Here is a 17,897-nt window from a genome sequence, read left to right as displayed (position 1 = left end):
AGAAGCCTGCCGTATACCCATCAGGGCCTGGGCTCCTCCTGATTTAATTCCTTTATGGTTGTAGTAACTTCTTCCAATGTGAAATCTTTTTCTAGATCTAACGATGTTGTCTCAGGTACCGTGGGTAGTTTATTAGCTTGTAGGTATGATTGGATTTTAATAGAAGAAAACAGTGGCGCTGGTAGATGGTCTGATAGGCCTGCAGCAAATTAGGACAAGAGCCACTACTTATCCAAAGGTGCCAAGGTTGGTACCATCAAATTCAGCTAAAAATAGTAATAATTTACGCCGGGCTAAGAGACAAGGTAGGAAGATAGTTTTGGGTCGGTCCATTAAAAACGGAGAAATATAAATAAAACGATACGAGTTTATTTATTTAGGTTAAAAGTGAATGAGGAAAATAAAACACAAGGAGAGATTGATGGTCGTAGTCACGAGCAATTTGGTTATGGGCTCAAAATCTTGCATAAAAATTCAGCGTTGCCCAAATGGTAAGTGGAAGCTTATGACACTTTTATGGGGTAACAATCTTCCCCTTTAGAGGAAGAGAAGATCAGTGGGATAATGTAACTCCATAGGGAGCGTGTGTCTTGGATGACCAATGGTTAATACCTGATCTATCTGATGGGTGGGATATAGTTCCATGGCCCCTCGTCCTCAGATATCTTTAAGGAGATGCTGAGGAAGATTCATTAGAGTTAGTATTACGTTTTTATGGAGGGTGATGTTTAGATTAAACCGTTGACCTGACCTTACCTGGTTGTAATTGTGATCCTAATCGTGGAAGTCGCTAGTCACGAGTTGGAGGCGTGTAGTGCTTGTTCGCATCTTCTTCTATTGGGGAAGATTGTTACCCCATAAAAGTGTGATAAACTTCCACTTACCACTTGGGCAACGCTGAATTTTTATGCAAGATTTTGAGCCCATAACCAAATTGCTCGTGACTATGACCATCAATCTCTCCTTGTGTTTTATTTTCTTCATTCACTTTTAACCTAAATAAATAAACTCGTATCGTTTTATTTATATTTCTCCGTTTTTAATGGACCGACCAGAAAATATCTTCCTACCTTGTCTCTTAGCCCGGCACAAATCATTACTATTTTTACTTAATATGAGTGGATTTTATTGGAGATCTTTATGAGGTCCAGCTACATTGTAGAGAGATTTATAGTAATCACTATGACTTGCTAGTATATCTTAGAGTTTTTGATAAAGGGTATATGGTGTTTGGATTACGTGGGTGTAGGGCTCTAGCTAGTAATTTGCTACTTTTATTTCCCAAATGATAAAAGCGTCTTTAGCCTTTTTGTCTACGACCTCTTGTTTTCTGATCTATAGTATGATGAGAGTAGCTTTTGCCTCGTTGTAGGGAGTTGTGAGAGTGTATTAGCAGATAAGTCTTGTTGGGTCTGTGAGAGACAGAAATCTTACTTGTTTGTAATTGACCAAATACTTATTTTCCACCAAAATTTGAAAAAAATTTCTTTCCAAATCAGACAATGTGATTTTCAGGATTTGTTTTGTCATTTTGTCTCTCATAGTTGAGGTCGACCTATGATGTCAATTACAGGCCTCGCTCATCTTTATTAGTGGGAGAACTTGCACAATTGGTGGCTGACTAAACACTTTTATTCCCCCCTGTATAGGATTATGATCTGACCATAATATCGACTCCGTCTCCAATGGAAGGTGTAGTAAGTTGTGAGAGATAAATCTATTCTGCTGTATGTGGTGTGGATCTGTGAGTAAAAGCTATAGTCTTTGGTGTTTGGGTGAAGAGCCCTCCAAATATCAACCAGTCTCAAACTATGTAACTGCTTCTTTACCTGTTTTATAGAAGATGGGGGGTATGAAGACTTACCAGATGAGCGTCTGTTGCGGGGTTCATTGGGAAGTTGAAGTCGCCTCCTAGTATCACAGGAGAGGAGTCGGCAAACTCTTCTAGAAGCCTCCTGCATTCTGAGCCGAACCTCTGCTGTCCTTGATTTGGAAAATACACATTAGCAATGAGAAGTTTGCGAGTGGTCCAGGATATTTTTAAGAATAAATACCTTCCTTCTGGGTCTATTAAAGTTTCTAGGACCTCAGGTATGAATGATTTGTGGAAAGCTATTGAGACTCCTTTAGACTTGGAACTTGGGTTGGTACTGTGGAACCTCCTGGGGTAATATTTTGATAGGCAGTCTGCCATAGCTCCATCTTTAAAATGTGTCTCTTGGAGCATTAAAACCGAAACATGCTGTTTGTGGCTTGAGTATAGCACCTGCCTCCTTATTCTGGAATGTTTAGCCCCTTTACATTAAAGGAGCAGAACTTTATTTTATCCCTAATGATTGGACGTTCCTAGGACTAAAAAGTTTAATAGCCCATCCGGAGGAGAAAACAAAGGGATGTCGGTGGGACAGAGTGGGAAGACGTTTATAAAGAGAGGTGAGGGAGGAGGATAGAGAAGGTAAAGGGTTGGTATAGGTGGTGCTTTCTCACCTAGTATCAATAGCTGTTGGTGCCAAGATTGGTAGCAATTTCTACCTTTGCACCGAGGAGGGATAAAGGAAACTGAGGACGAGTCATCACACCCATCATACACCCCATCCACTTGATGGGTTTCGTGTATATATATATATACAGTACTGACCAAAAGTTTGGACACACCTTCTCATTTAAAGATTTTTCTGTATTTTCTTGACTATGAAAATTGTATATTCACACTGAAGGCATCAAAACTATGAATTAACACATGTGGAATTATATACTTAACAAAAAAGTGTGAAACAACTGAAAATATGTCATATTCTAGGTTCTTCAAAGTAGCCACCTTTTGCTTTGATGACTGCTTTGCACACTCTTGGCATTCTCTTGATGAGCTTCAAGAGGTAGTCACCGGAAATGGTCTTCCAACAATCTTGAAGGAGTTCCCAGAGATGCTTAACACTTGTTGGCCCTTTTGCCTTCACTCTGCGGTCCAGCTCACCCCAAACCATCTCGATTGGGTTCAGGTCTGGTGACTGTGGAGGCCAGGTCATCTGGCGTAGCACCCCATCACTCTCCTTCTTGGTCAAATAGCCCTTACACAGCCTGGAGGTGTGTTTGGGGTCATTGTCCTGTTGAAAAATAAATGATGGTCCAACTAAACGCAAACCGGATGGAATAGCATGCCGCTGCAAGATTCTGTGGTAGCCATGCAGGATCGGTATGCCTTCAATTTTGAATAAATCCCCAACATTGTCACCAGCAAAGCCCCCCACACCATCACACCTCCTCCTCCATGCTTCACGGTGGGAACCAGGCATGTAGAGTCCATCCGTTCACCTTTTCTGCGTCGCACAAAGACACGGTGGTTGGAACCAAAGATCTCAAATTTGGACTCATCAGACCAAAGCACAGATTTCCATTGGTCTAATGTCCATTCCTTGTGTTCTTTAGCCCAAACAAGTCTCTTCTGCCTGTTGCCTGTCCTTAGCAGTGGTTTCCTAGCAGCTATTTTACCATGAAGGCCTGCTGCACAAAGTCTCCTCTTAACAGTTGTTGTAGAGATGTGTCTGCTGCTAGAACTCTGTGTGGCATTGACCTGGTTTTCTAATCTGAGCTGCTGTTAACCTGCGATTTCTGAGGCTGGTGACTCGGATAAACTTATCCTCAGAAGCAAAGGTGACTCTTGGTCTTCCTTTCCTGGGGCGGTCCTCATGTGAGCCAGTTTCTTTGTAGCGCTTGACGGTTTTTGCAACTGCACTTGGGGACACATTCAAAGTTTTCCCAATTTTTCGGACTGACTGACCTTCATTTCTTAAAGTAATGATGGCCACTTGTTTTTCTTTACTTAGCTGCTTTTTTCTTGCCATAATACTAATTCTAACAGTCTATTCAGTTGGACTATCAGCTGTGTATCCACCAGACTTCTGCACAACACAACTGATGGTCCCAACCCCATTTATAAGGCAAGAAATCCCACTTATTAAACCTAGAGAAACCAAGAACAAGAAAAACACCCAAATAACTGAAAGTAGATGTATAAATCGCACAGTGCAAAAATAATAATAAATAATAACATATGTATGTCACTTGACAAATGGTAAGGTTTTTAATATTAGAGTTAGGACTGTCCCATAAGGGTTGCCGTGAAGTGCCGGGATGGCTTTCACATTATTTTGATCAAAATTATGTTAACTAAATACCCTTTATTATTTATTATTATTTTTGCACTGTGCTATTTATACATCTACTTTCAGTTATTTGGGTGTTTTTCTTGTTCTTGGTTTTTCTCTGTTTAATGGCCTTGTGTGAACATGCATTTACATTTTGCATGCACATCAACTTACGTTTCAGTTCAGACCTTCAGGTTTTCACTTATTAAACCTGACAGGTCACACCTGTGAAGTGAAAACCATTTCCGGTGACTACCTCTTGAAGCTCATCAAGAGAATGCCAAGAGTGTGCAAAGCAGTCATCAAAGCAAAAGGTGGCTACTGTGAAGAACCTAGAATATAAGACATATTTTCAGTTGTTTCACACTTTTTTGTTAAGTATATAGTTCCACATGTGTTAATTCATAGTTTTGATGCCTTCAGTGTGAATGTACAATTTTCATAGTCATGAAAATACAGAAAAATCTTTAAATAAGAAGGTGTGTCCAAACTTTTGGTCCGTACTGTATATATCCAAACATCCAATGTGAAAACCTTATTATGATTAGTAACAAATATATCTCTATGGAAACCAACAAAGAAGTAATAAATCTGTAGAAAATTTCAACCCCGCCATCTATATCCACCTGATAGAAAGTAAACATTTAACAGAATAGTTAGAATATGAAGGTGGACAGTTAAGACTTTAGTACATGTAGAACTTCTGTTAGAATACAGCTCATTGGTGCTTCAATATACAACCAAAACTTTTACAGTTCACATTGTAACAGACTAATAAGTAAGTTCAATTCAGGCAGAACTAATAATCCAGGCGAACTCTCCTGTTTTGGTGGGACATCAAGACCCTTGAGGGGAAAAGGGAAAGGAAGAAGAGGGGAGAGAGATCCCTTCAAGTGTCATTGGAGACCGCTCCATGTTTTCTCTGTCTTTTAGTCTGCTGTACTGTGTGCCATCTTGGAGGAGCAGTCGGTAGTTGTAGGGTCTGTAGCCCATCAGGTAAATCTGTCATTGAAATCTCGAAAGTTCCCAGAAAATTAGCTTGGTCTCCAATTCTTCGGAATATAGCTTTTTTCCCATCCTTAAAGGCTGATAATTGGAAGGGGTATCCCCATTAATAGGTAATGTCTTTTTCTTTTAGGCATGCTAATAGGGGTTTTAATGCTCTTCTTAGCTGTAATGTACGTCTGGATAGGTCTGGAAGCAGCAGGATTTGTGTCCTGGAGTGGTTTATGGTCCCCTTCTGTCTTGGAGAAACCATTATGGCTTCTTTAATTTTGTAATAATGAATCCTGCAAATAATGTCTCCAGGATGTGATTCTGATGATGGCTTAGGGCCCAGGGACCCGTGAATGCAGTCAAACTCAATTGAGTTGGCTTCGTTGTCACCTAAGATGTCCAAGAACAATTTCTGAACTGTGTGATCGAGTTCTGATGTGATTATGGATTCCGGTAAACCGCGTATTCGGATATTGTTTCGCCTGTTGAGATTTTCCAGATCTTCCAGGCCAGATGATCTCTCTTCCAAGAGAAGGGTATGACTGGATATGATGTCTCTGTGGCTTTGTAGTTCCTGAGGTATCTCTTCTTGGGATTTCTCAACCTCTTCAATGCGAGTGGTAAATTCTGTTTTCAGATTATGAAGTTCTTTTTGGTACGAGTTCTCCAATCTGCATACGAATCCCTCTAAATATTTTTTAGTGGGTAGAGCTTTTATATATTTGCGTAGTTCAGATATGTTCATCTCGTCTTGAGCATCACTGTCTCCTTCATAATCATCTGTTAATTTGTGAGGGGATCCATGGGGGGGGTCAGAGAATCCCGTGAAGGGGAGCTATCCTGAGAGGCTGTTTTTGCCATTTTGGATCTTGTATTTCTTGTGTGAGAGTTGGTATTTCTTTAGAGATGCTCCCTGAATTTGTGTTTTGCCTGGTAAGACATCTGGGTTTGCCCATGTGCTCTTGTGACTGATATATATTTATAGGTGATTATAGGGAGGCATGAGGAGTGGGGAGACTGTCCCATCGGTCTTACTCCTCCATCGGCAGGCTCTCTCCCTTTAAGAGTCTATTTCTATTTATGATTGTATTTGCTATTAGGGACCTGGTTACTGTCCTCCCTTTCTCCTTTAATAATGACAGAGCTGTCTTTGCAGACCTCACCAGTATGGTGTGCTGTCACCCAAGAAAAAATAGTCCCAGGGTTATCCTGTTATTTGCCCAGATAGTATATAAAACTTTTTTGCTCAGTTAATAGGGCCAATATTTGGGTGTGAGGAAAGGTGAGGGAAATTAAGGATTGGGTTAATGGGAGTCTCTGCATGTGACCCGGGGGGGTTGTTGCTGCCGCGGTTGAGCTCTACTATAATTTTTATATGCCTGGTCCTGGGCTCAGGCTTCCAGGACGGCCTAGACTGTAACATTGAAATCGCTGGTCAGTAACTGGACCGTGGGTAATAAGGAAGCACGTACATTGCATGTTAACCAGCTTGTTTCCCTCACCCCCTTCCTATAATAAATGGGGAATGTCTACAGATCTGTCTACAGAGGACCATCAGGCTGAGGTGTCAGGAATGACGTTGTTGGATCTCCTCTGGCTTCTGAGTTCCTGTTGGCCTCCTAACCTGTAATAAGAGGTCACAGATGTTATGGCCTCATGTGCAGACTTATCCTAACGTTCCTAATATTATAATTTCCTTTACAACCTTCTACTGACTTCTGATTTTTTCTTTGGTTTTGACCCTGTGACTTTCTCCCAGCTCTATGATGATCCCTGTCCAACTCCCTCAACCGACCAGTAGCTGCTCAAGGATGCAAGGGGCATTCGTAGCTATATGGGGATTAAAGTCTGAAAATCAAAATATTCCCTGGGGCCTGAAACGCAGTGACTAGTGCCAAGACTGTCCATGGAGCCTTGTTAAGAATTGCTAGATTTCCATGTACACTTGTAACACACTGACTGCGTATTAGACCCTACTTCATGCTTCCGTACATGTCAGACCTAGTGGATATTGTTAGGCTCCAGTAGCCATCGTAGCCCTTTGGCACCTGACGATCATGGTGCGGGGATGAGTTGTCTCTGCCCCTTTCCTCTCTCACCATCTGGCAGAGCTGCATCTCTGGCTATAAACTGCAAGGACCTGAGCGACCTCAGTAGTTTCTGTAGTCAGTTATGTGTTTTTATAAAATATTTCCATTCTTTTTAGTTTTTGTTGAAACATTTTGATATCCAAAACCACCCGCTTCATGCCCCTAAATTCAGCCTAAAGAAAACAAAACCCTCCAGCAATCACTTTCCTGAATCCCTCCCCTGACCGGAGCGCTCAACCGGGAGAATCCAACTCCACCGCAAGTAACAAAGTAATCTCTCCTCCTAACTCCTCCATGTAATTCATATGGACAAGAGTAAGGTGTCCCTCCCATACAATCCTGATATATATATATATATCATACAGTCCTGACCTTCAGGGCTCTCAGGAAGATCTGTACATCTAATGTTCACTCATGTACATTGATCTTCTAAATCGGTCACTTTGTTGGTCTACAGAAAACTAAATTCCGTTAGCAAAGAAGAAATTTGGTCTTCTACATAAGGGATTCCTCATCAACATAATTCCCTATCATCCTCTTTACTATAGTTAATAGATCTTACTGATAGAGCCCCAGTGACGAATCTGGAGAAGACTTTTTGGCAAACGGCACCCGTTGTTAGTATGGCTAATAGGATGTCTTTCAGATGGATTCCGGTTATTCTCTGAGAAGTTACCAGGTCTTGTTCCTGATTCTACCTTGGCTTCTATATCTAAGTTGGACTCCATAGAAGAGTCTCCTGTATCACTGTCTGCCTGTATCTTTCTATGTCACCCCTCACTGCTGACAGTGCGGCCTAGACAGCACCACCACAAAACCACTGGAGGCAACTTTCAGTTGACTATTGATCTCCAACTGCGAGGGTCCTCAGACCTCCCAAACAGCAAGGAGTAAACCAGGTAGTGAGTGCCACATGAGCTCTCCTATTGAGATGAATGGGGGGCTAGCTGCTGAGACGACACATAAAATGTCCTGCTCTTATGTTTCTTTATATATAATATTCATCAGCATCTCTCCTTATACAGGATTGCACAATAGTGAAGAAGACATCTGGTGACTGTGAGACTCCCATCATCCATCACCACGTATCCAGAAGAAGGAGCAGGAATGAGAGCCCCATCACAGAAGCCCTGCACTCCCCAATGCCTAAGAAGAAGATCCTAGATCTCATCAACAAGATCACAGAGCTGCTGACCGGAGAGGTGAATGCTGGGAAATACACTGGAGGATTCTGGGTGATGTCTGTATACAGTTAGGTCCAGAATTAATTGGACAGTGACACAAGTTTTGACATTTACAAGACAGTTATATCATCAATCTGGGCTTACACTGCTTTCTTTAATTTGAGGGGATTCACATGGTTTAGGAATTACAACTCTGTAATATGGAGATCCCTCTTTTTCAAGGGACCAAAAGTAATTGGACAGTTATCTTAAAAGCTTTTTAATGGGTTGCTTGGGCCTTTCCCTTGTTACTCCATCATCAATTAAGCAGGGAAAAGGCCTGAAGCTGATTCCAGCTGTGGTCTTTACATTTTAAAGCTGTTACTGCGAACCCACTACATGCATTCAAATGAGCTCTCAATGGATGTGATTTACACCAACTCCCTCGGATTTTAAAGGGCCAGCGAGAGCTCACCGGACACTGACGGAATTGCGACACTTTCCAAGGCTTGGGCCCACATGGTGCAATCCATTAATCATCCTTAAAAATAGAAAGGCCAGATTAGACTTTGCCAAATAACATCTAAAGAATCCACCCAGTTCTGGAAAAGCATTCTTTGGGCAGATAAAACTAAGATCAACCTGAACCAATATGATGGGAATAAGAAAGTACGGGAAGGCTTGGAATGGCTCATGATCCTCGGCACAGCACATCAACTATAACACATGGTGGAGGCGATGTGATGGCGCAGGCATGCATGGCTTCCAATGGCCCCTGGTCCCCAGTGTTTGATGATGTGACCGGAAGACAGAAGTAGCCAGATGAATACTGTGTACAGGGCAATACTTTCTGTTTAGATCCAACCAAATGCTGCTAGGTTGATTGGACGGCGCTTCACAGGACAGATGGATAATGACCCAAAGCATACTACGAAAGCAAAGAAGTGCAATGGCCAAGTCAATCACCAGATCTCAGCCCCATCGAGCTGCATTTCACAGGCTGAAGACAAAACTGAAGGCATAAAGAGCCACAAACAAGCGACAACTGAAATCACTGCAGTAAAAGCCAGCAAAGCTTCACAAAGGAGGAAACCAGTGATGGTAACGTCCATGCCCTCCAGACTTCAGGCATTGATTGCTGCAAAGCCTCACACTGGAGGAAACAAGCGATGGTGACGTCCATGGCCTCCAGACTTCAGGCAGTCATTGCTGCAAAGCCTCACACTGGAGGAAACAAGTAATGGTGACGTCCATGGCCTCCAGACTTCAGCCATTCATTGCTGCAAAGCCTCACACTGGAGGAAACAAGCGATGGTGACGTCCATGGCCTCCAGACTTCAGGCATTCATTGCTGCAAAGCCTCACACTGGAGGAAACAAGCGATGGTGACGTCCATGGCCTCCAGACTTCAGCCATTCATTGCTGCAAAGCCTCACACTGGAGGAAACAAGCGATGGTGATGTCCATGGCCTCCAGACTTCAGGCATTCATTGCTGCAAAGCTTCACACTGGAGGAAACAAGCGATGGTGACGTCCATGGCCTCCAGACTTCAGCCATTCATTGCTGCAAAGCCTCACACTGGAGGAAACAAGCGATGGTGACGTCCATGGCCTCCAGACTTCAGCCATTCATTGCTTCAAAGGATTCTCTGCAAAGTATTAAAGATGAACATTCTATTTAAGGGAAAGTTAGTTTGTCCAATTACTTTTGAGCCCCTGAAATGCGGAGGCTTTGTAGAAAAATGGCTGCAATTCCTAAACGTTTCACAGGAGGTTTCTGTTCAGCCCCTTTAATTAAACCTGAAAGTCTCCACTTCAGTTACATCTCAATGGTTTAATTTTACATCCAAAATAGTAGAATATCAGCCTGCAGAGCTGAAATCACGTAGATGTGTCACTGGGTAAAGATTTCTGGGCGTAACTGTATGTGTGTCAGGTTCCTGTCAGGTGTGAGGATGCCGCTGTCTATTTCTCCATGGAAGAGTGGGAGTACATGGAAGGACAGAAGGATCAGTACCAGGACGTCAGGATGAAAACTGACCCCCCGAGGATCGACCAGGACAAAAGCAACATGACTGCAGGAATATTACTCCTCGCCCTGGAGATCATCGACTTGTTACAGGGAAAGGTGAGAGTCTGACATGAGATCACTCTTATCTCTATTACTATAACAGGAAAGATGGAAGATGAGTAGAATCTATGTGGTGATCAGCGTCTCTCCCTGTACACAGGAGCACACAGTGGTGAAGAAGACGTCCGGTGACCGTGTGACCCCCTGTGTGTCCGGAGGACGGAGCCAGATCCAGAGCCCCATCACAGAAGCCCCGCACTCCCCGACACCGGAGAAGAAGATCCTAGAGCTCACCACCAAGATCACTGAGCTGCTGACCGGAGAGGTGACTGCTGGGAGATTATACACTGGAGGATTCTGGGTGATGAGAGGAGACTGCTGGGAGATTATACACTGGAGGATTCTGGGTGATGACCGGAGACTGCTGGGAGATTATACACTGGAGGATTCTGGGTGATGAGAGGAGACTGCTGGGAGATTATACACTGGAGGATTCTGGGTGATGAGCGGAGACTGCTGGGAGATTATACACTGGAGGATTCTGGGTGATGAGAGGAGACTGCTGGGAGATTATACACTGGAGGATTCTGGGTGATGAGGGGAGACTACTGGGAGATTATACACTGGAGGATTCTGGGTGATGACAGGAGACTGCTGGGAGATTATACACTGGAGGATTCTGGGTGATGAGAGGAGTCTGCTGGGAGATTATACACTGGAGGATTCTGGGTGATTAGAGGAGACTGCTGGGAGATTATACACTTGAGGATTCTGGGTGATGAGCGGAGACTGCTTGGAGATTATACACTGGAGGATTCTGGGTGATGAGAGGAGACTGCTGGGAGATTATACACTGGAGGATTCTGGGTGATGAGAGGAGACTGCTGGGAGATTATACACTGGAGGATTCTGGGTGATGAGCGGAGACTGCTGGGAGATTATACACTGGAGGATTCTGGGTGATGAGAGGAGAGGTGACTGCTGGGAGATTATAAACTGGAGGATTCTGGGTGATGAGCGGAGACTGCTGGGAGATTATACAGTATACATTGGAGGATTCTGGGTGATGAGAGGAGACTGCGGGGAGATTATACAGTATACACTGGAGGATTCTGGGTGATGAGAGGAGACTGCTGGGAGATTATACACTGGAGGATTCTGGGTGATGAGAGGAGACTGCTGGGAGATTATACACTGGAGGATTCTGGGTGATGAGCGGAGACTGCTGGGAGATTATACACTGGAGGATTCTGGGTGATGAGCGGAGACTGCTGGGAGATTATACACTGGAGGATTCTGGGTGATGAGAGGAGACTGCTGGGAGATTATACACTGGAGGATTCTGGGTGATGAGAGGAGACTGCTGGGAGATTATACAGTATACACTGGAGGATTCTGGGTGATGAGAGGAGACTGCTGGGAGATTATACAGTATACACTGGAGGATTCTGGGTGATGAGAGGTGACTGCTGGGAGATTATACACTGGAGGATTCTTAGTGATGGGAGGAGACTGCTGGGAGATTATACACTGGAGGATTCTGGGTGATGAGGGGAGACTGCTGGGAGATTATACAGTATACACTGGAGGATTCTGGGTGATGAGAGGAGACTGCTGGGAGATTATACAGTATACACTGGAGGATTCTGGGTGATGAGAGGTGACTGCTGGGAGATTATACACTGGAGGATTCTGGGTGATGGGAGGAGACTGCTGGGTGATTATACAGTATACTCTGGAGGATTCTGGGTGAGGAGAGGAGACTGCTGGGAGATTATACAGTATACACTGGAGGATTCTGGGTGATGAGAGGTGACTGCTGGGAGATTATACACTGGAGGATTCTGGGTGATGAGGGGAGACTGCTGGGAGATTATACACTGGAGGATTCTGGGTGATGAGCGGAGACTGCTGGGAGATTATACACTGGAGGATTCTGGGTGATGAGAGGAGACTGCTGGGAGATTATACACTGGAGGATTCTGGGTGATGAGCGGAGACTGCTGGGAGATTATACACTGGAGGATTCTGGGTGATGAGAGGAGACTGCTGGGAGATTATACACTGGAGGATTCTGGGTGATGAGAGGAGACTGTTGGGAGATTATACAGTATACACTGGAGGATTCTGGGTGATGAGAGGAGACTGCTGGGAGATTATACAGTATACACTGGAGGATTCTGGGTGATGAGAGGTGACTGCTGGGAGATTATACACTGGAGGATTCTTAGTGATGGGAGGAGACTGCTGGGAGATTATACACTGGAGGATTCTGGGTGATGAGGGGAGACTGCTGGGAGATTATACAGTATACACTGGAGGATTCTGGGTGATGAGAGGAGACTGCTGGGAGATTATACAGTATACACTGGAGGATTCTGGGTGATGAGAGGTGACTGCTGGGAGATTATACACTGGAGGATTCTGGGTGATGGGAGGAGACTGCTGGGTGATTATACAGTATACTCTGGAGGATTCTGGGTGAGGAGAGGAGACTGCTGGGAGATTATACAGTATACACTGGAGGATTCTGGATGATGAGAGGTGACTGCTGGGAGATTATACACTGGAGGATTCTGGGTGATGAGGGGAGACTGCTGTGAGATTATACACTGGAGGATTCTGGGTGATGAGAGGAGACTGCTGGGAGATTATACAGTATACACTGGAAGATTCTAGGTGATGAGAGGAGACTGCTGGGAGATTATACAGTATACACTGGAGGATTCTGGGTGATGAGAGGAGACTGCTGGGAGATTATACAGTATCCACTGGAGAATTCTGGGTGATGAGCGGAGAGGAGACTGCTGGGAGATTATACAGCATACACTGGAGGATTCTGGGTGATGAGCGGAGAGGAGACTGCTGGGAGATTATACAGTATACACTGGAGGATTCTGGGTGATGAGAGGAGACTGCTGGCAGATTATACAGTATACACTGGAGGATTCTGGGTGATGAGAGGAGACTGCTGGGAGATTATACAGTATACACTGGAGGATTCTGGGTGATGAGAGGTGACTGCTGGGAGATTATACACTGGAGGATTCTGGGTGATGGGAGGAGACTGCTGGGAGATTATACAGTATACACTGGAAGATTCTAGGTGATGAGAGGAGACTGCTGGGAGATTATACAGTATACACTGGAGGATTCTGGGTGATGAGAGGAGACTGCTGGGAGATTATACAGTATCCACTGGAGGATTCTTGGTGATGAGCGGAGAGGAGACTGCTGGGAGATTATACAGCATACACTGGAGGATTCTGGGTGATGAGAGGAGACTGCTGGGAGATTATACAGTATACACTGGAGGATTCTGGGTGATGAGAGGTGACTGCTGGGAGATTATACACTGGAGGATTCTGGGTGATGGGAGGAGACTGCTGGGAGATTATACAGTATACACTGGAGGATTCTGGGTGATGAGAGGAGACTGATGGGAGATTATACAGTATACACTGGAGGATTCTGGGTGATGAGCGGAGACTGCTGGGAGATTATACAGTAAACGCTGGAGGATTCTGGGTGATGAGAGGTGACTGCTGGGAGATTATACAGTGGAGGATTCTGGGTGATGGGAGGAGACTGCTGGGAGATTATACAGTATACACTGGAGGATTCTGGTTGATGAGAGGAGACTGCTGGGAGATTATACAGTATACACTGGAGGATTCTGGGTGATGTCGCTCTCGTTGGTTGTCAGGTTCCTCTCCGGTGTCAGGACCTCGCTCTCTATTTCTCCATGGAGGAGTGGGATTATGTAGGAGGACACTGGGATCAGTATCAGGACGTTGTGGTGGAGGAGCACCGGCCTCTGGTGTCACCAGGTAAGAGGAGACCTCAGTCATTTCTTTGTGGTTGTTGTGGCCGTTTCTGTGGTCGGCGCTGGCAGATGTAGTTCATCCTCACCGCTGTCCCCGGCCTTGCAGACACGTGTCTGTAATTACCTGTTATAATAATTATTGCAGTTTGGTTGTAAGATGATTTCGCCCATGTCTGAATGTGCACTAATGATCATGGAAGAGGAGCTTGGATGTGGTTTGGAAGTTAAGGGGTCTCCATTGTGTTACCCTTGATGATTGAGAACTTCTCAAACACCATTACTGGAGAGCAAGAACCATAGGAGGATCCCATATTCTGCATCTTCTGTTCCCCTGGTGATCCGGGGATTTGCCCCTAATGTGCATTGGATCCCATAACATTTCTTCTATATCCTCCACCCTGGATTAGAGGTGGGACATGGTTGGGTCTCTACATTAAAAGTTGTAATTTTAAGCAAAAATGAAATCTATTTTTATTTCTAACAGAAAATGCAAGTGATCATCCTGGAGGAAATGTCATGTTATCACTAGAATATAATGTAAAAGAAGAAGATATTCTGTGTCAGTCCTCAAGAGAAAATCTTATTACCGTTAATGTACATCGAGAACATCTTGCTAAATATAAGAGAAGTCACACAAGAGAGAAGCCGTATTCATGTTCAGAATGTAAGAAATGCTTTTCAGACAAATATCATCTTATTAGACATCAGAGAATTCACACAGGAGAGAAGTCGTATTCATGTTCAGAATTTGGGAAATGTTTTACACATAAATCAGAACTTGTTACACATCAGAGAATTCACACAGGAGCGAAGCCATATTCATGTTCAGAATGTGGGAAATGCTTTATAAACAAATCAAATCTTGTTTTACATGAAAAAAGTCATAAAAATGAGACGCCGTATTCATGTTCAGAATGTGGTAATTGTTTTTCCCAAAAATCTAACCTTCTTAAACATGAGAGAATTCACAAAGGAAAAAGGCCGTTTTCATGTTCAGAATGTGGAAAATGTTTTATAGGTAAATCAGATCTTGTTAGACACGAGAGAATTCACACAGGAGAGAAGCCATATTCATGCTCAGAATGTGAAAAATGTTTTTCACTCAAAGTTCTTCTTATTAGACATCAGAGGATTCATACAGGAGAAAGGCCATTTTCATGTTCAGTATGTGGAAAATGTTTTATAGATAAATCAGATCTTGGTAAGCATGAGAAAATTCACAAAGAGAAGCCTTATTCGTGTTCAGAATGTGGAAAATGTTTTATTATAAAGTCATATCTTGTTAAACATGAGAGAATTCACACAGGAGAGAAGCCGTATTCATGTTCAGTATGCCAGAAAAGTTTTACATATAAAGCAAGTCTTATTTCACATGAGAGAATTCACACAGGAGTAAAGCCGCATTCATGTTCAGATTGTGGGAAATGTTTTCTACATAAATCAACTCTTAATAAGCATAAGGGTGTTCACACAGGAGAGAAGCCGTATTCATGTTCAGAATGTGGGAAATGTTATAAAAAAAAAGAAAATATTGTTGCGCATAGGTTAATTCACACAGGAGAGAAGCCGTATTCATGTTCAGAATGTGGGAAATGTTTTACTAAAAAATCACGTCTTGTTACACATAACAGAATTCACACAGGAGAGAAGCCGTATTCATGTTCAGTATGCCAGAAAAGTTTTACACATAAATCAAGTCTTATTACGCATGAGAAAATTCACACAGGAGTGAAGCCGTACTCATGTTCAGAATGTGGGAAATGTTTTAAAGAAAAATCAAATATTGTTGCGCATAGAATAATTCACACAGGAGAGAAGCCGTACTCGTGTTCAAAATGTCAGAAAGTTTTTAGATGTAAATCAAGTCTTACTGCTCATGAGAGAATTCACACAGGAAATGCATATACATGTTCTGAATGCGGAAAATACTTTATGAGTAAATTAAATCTTATGACTCATGTGAAAATGCACACAGAAGAAAAGCCGTATTCATGTTCAGAATGTGGGAAATGTTTTCATACTGAAGGTTTGCTAAGTTCTCATCAAAGAGATCACACTGGAGAGAATCCGGTTACATGTAGTGAATGTGGGATCTGTTTTATATATGAATCAAGTCTTCTCCGACATAAGAAAGTTCATGTTCAGAGTGTGGAAAATGTTTCTATAAACGAATCATTTCCGGTGAAACATCAGAGAAGTTACACAGTAGAGAAGCCGTATTCATGCTCCGAATGTGGGAAATGCTTTATTAGCAAAGACAAACTCCATAGTCATCAGAGAAGTCGGACACAGGGGGGAAGCTGTTTTACTGTTTAATATGAAACATTTTTACAAATATTTACAACATTGTTTACAGTTTTACAAAGAATATGTAATTTTTTTGATTTTGAATGTTTGCCGCCTTTAAAATAATAACACTTTTACTCCCCTCCCGTGTCAGCGCCAGTTCAGGGTTGTCGGGCTTCGCTCTACCAGGGCTTACGTGAGGTTGTTATGACACATGAGCACTGCGTCCAATCAGAGCCGGCTTCACTGTTCCCGACTTCGGACATAAAAGTAGTTAACGGGAAGTGAGCGGTCAGCCGCAGCTCTCGCTTCCTTTTAATTTAGTACGACACTAAAAGAAAGCGTTCCCTTGGTAATATGATGTCCCCCGGATTGTATCACAAACAGTTTAGAACATCTTGGCTTTCCATCAAAGGTTTTTCCAAGTCTGCAGGCAGTAAATGTAACGTGTCTATTTCCACATAAAACAGAAAAAAAATCAATGACATCTGGAATATGAATTCCCGTATTAATTGTAACACCAGTTATGTTGTATTCTGCGTACAATGCAGTTCATGCAACCTTAAATATGTGGATGCACTAGCCGAAAATTGAAAAAATCAGAACATTTACAAAACATTAACAGTAACAGGACACATTCGGGGGGAACTAGACATTTTTTGGAGACACATAATGGGAACATCCAAAGTCTCACATTCTTTGGAATTGAGAGAGTTAATCGTCCAGATAGAGGAGGAGGCTGAGGGAAAAACTGTTATTGAGGAAGACATTCGGGATTAGGTTGGACACGAAGGCACCAAAAGGAATGAATTATAAAAATGATACTGCGCTTAATTACTGACATTTAGTATTGATGTTCTCTAATTATGATTTTGTGTATATTCCGTATAGCGCTGTATTAATGAATTGTGTTACATTTATTTTTATCATTTCTATGTCCACGTGGCTTTACATGGGTCTCATGATTGGTGGTTGGTTGTTATAAATATTATATCCCATGATTCCCTGATTCACTCAATGACTAAGGGCTGTACACCAGAAACGCGTCAGAGTGAACCTTCCCATTCACCATCGTGGATATTTTAACAATAATTTAATCATTATGAAATAAAGCATTGAAGACTTTATCCATGTCTGCTGCAATGCGTTTTTTTCCTTTGCAATAAGCCGAGTGTCAATCCTCCTGACGGGCTCCGTGATTAGTTCTCCAAGGGTTTGTTCAGACGAGTGCATTATACTTACGTGTGCTGCTCCTGTGCACCATGAAGAGCCAGTGTGCCAGTGCACCATGAAAAGCCAGTGTGCCAGTGCACCATGAAG

At 43.0% G+C, this 17,897-nt stretch overlaps 1 protein-coding gene across 1 annotated transcript in view; it reads left to right on the top strand.

Annotated features, from left to right (window-relative positions):
• Nucleotides 1-17,690, top strand: part of LOC141258717 (uncharacterized) — a 66,137-nt gene extending 48,447 nt beyond the window's left edge. The window contains exons 3-7 of the mRNA XM_073673748.1: nt 8,257-8,433; nt 10,331-10,522; nt 10,626-10,790; nt 14,172-14,295; nt 14,776-17,690. Of these exons, the coding sequence (XP_073529849.1) occupies nt 8,257-8,433; nt 10,331-10,522; nt 10,626-10,790; nt 14,172-14,295; nt 14,776-16,607 (2,490 nt within the window). The 3' untranslated portion in view covers nt 16,608-17,690. The remainder of the gene's footprint in view (nt 1-8,256; nt 8,434-10,330; nt 10,523-10,625; nt 10,791-14,171; nt 14,296-14,775) is intronic.
• Nucleotides 17,691-17,897: the final 207 nt, after the last annotated feature.

The sequence above is a fragment of the Phyllobates terribilis genome, unplaced genomic scaffold, assembly GCF_046119375.1.
Source record: "Phyllobates terribilis strain yellow unplaced genomic scaffold, ASM4611937v1 Scaffold_3__8_contigs__length_932513732, whole genome shotgun sequence".
In the NCBI taxonomy this organism is placed as follows: domain Eukaryota; kingdom Metazoa; phylum Chordata; class Amphibia; order Anura; family Dendrobatidae; genus Phyllobates; species Phyllobates terribilis.
This window is presented reverse-complemented; position numbering and strand designations above follow the sequence as displayed.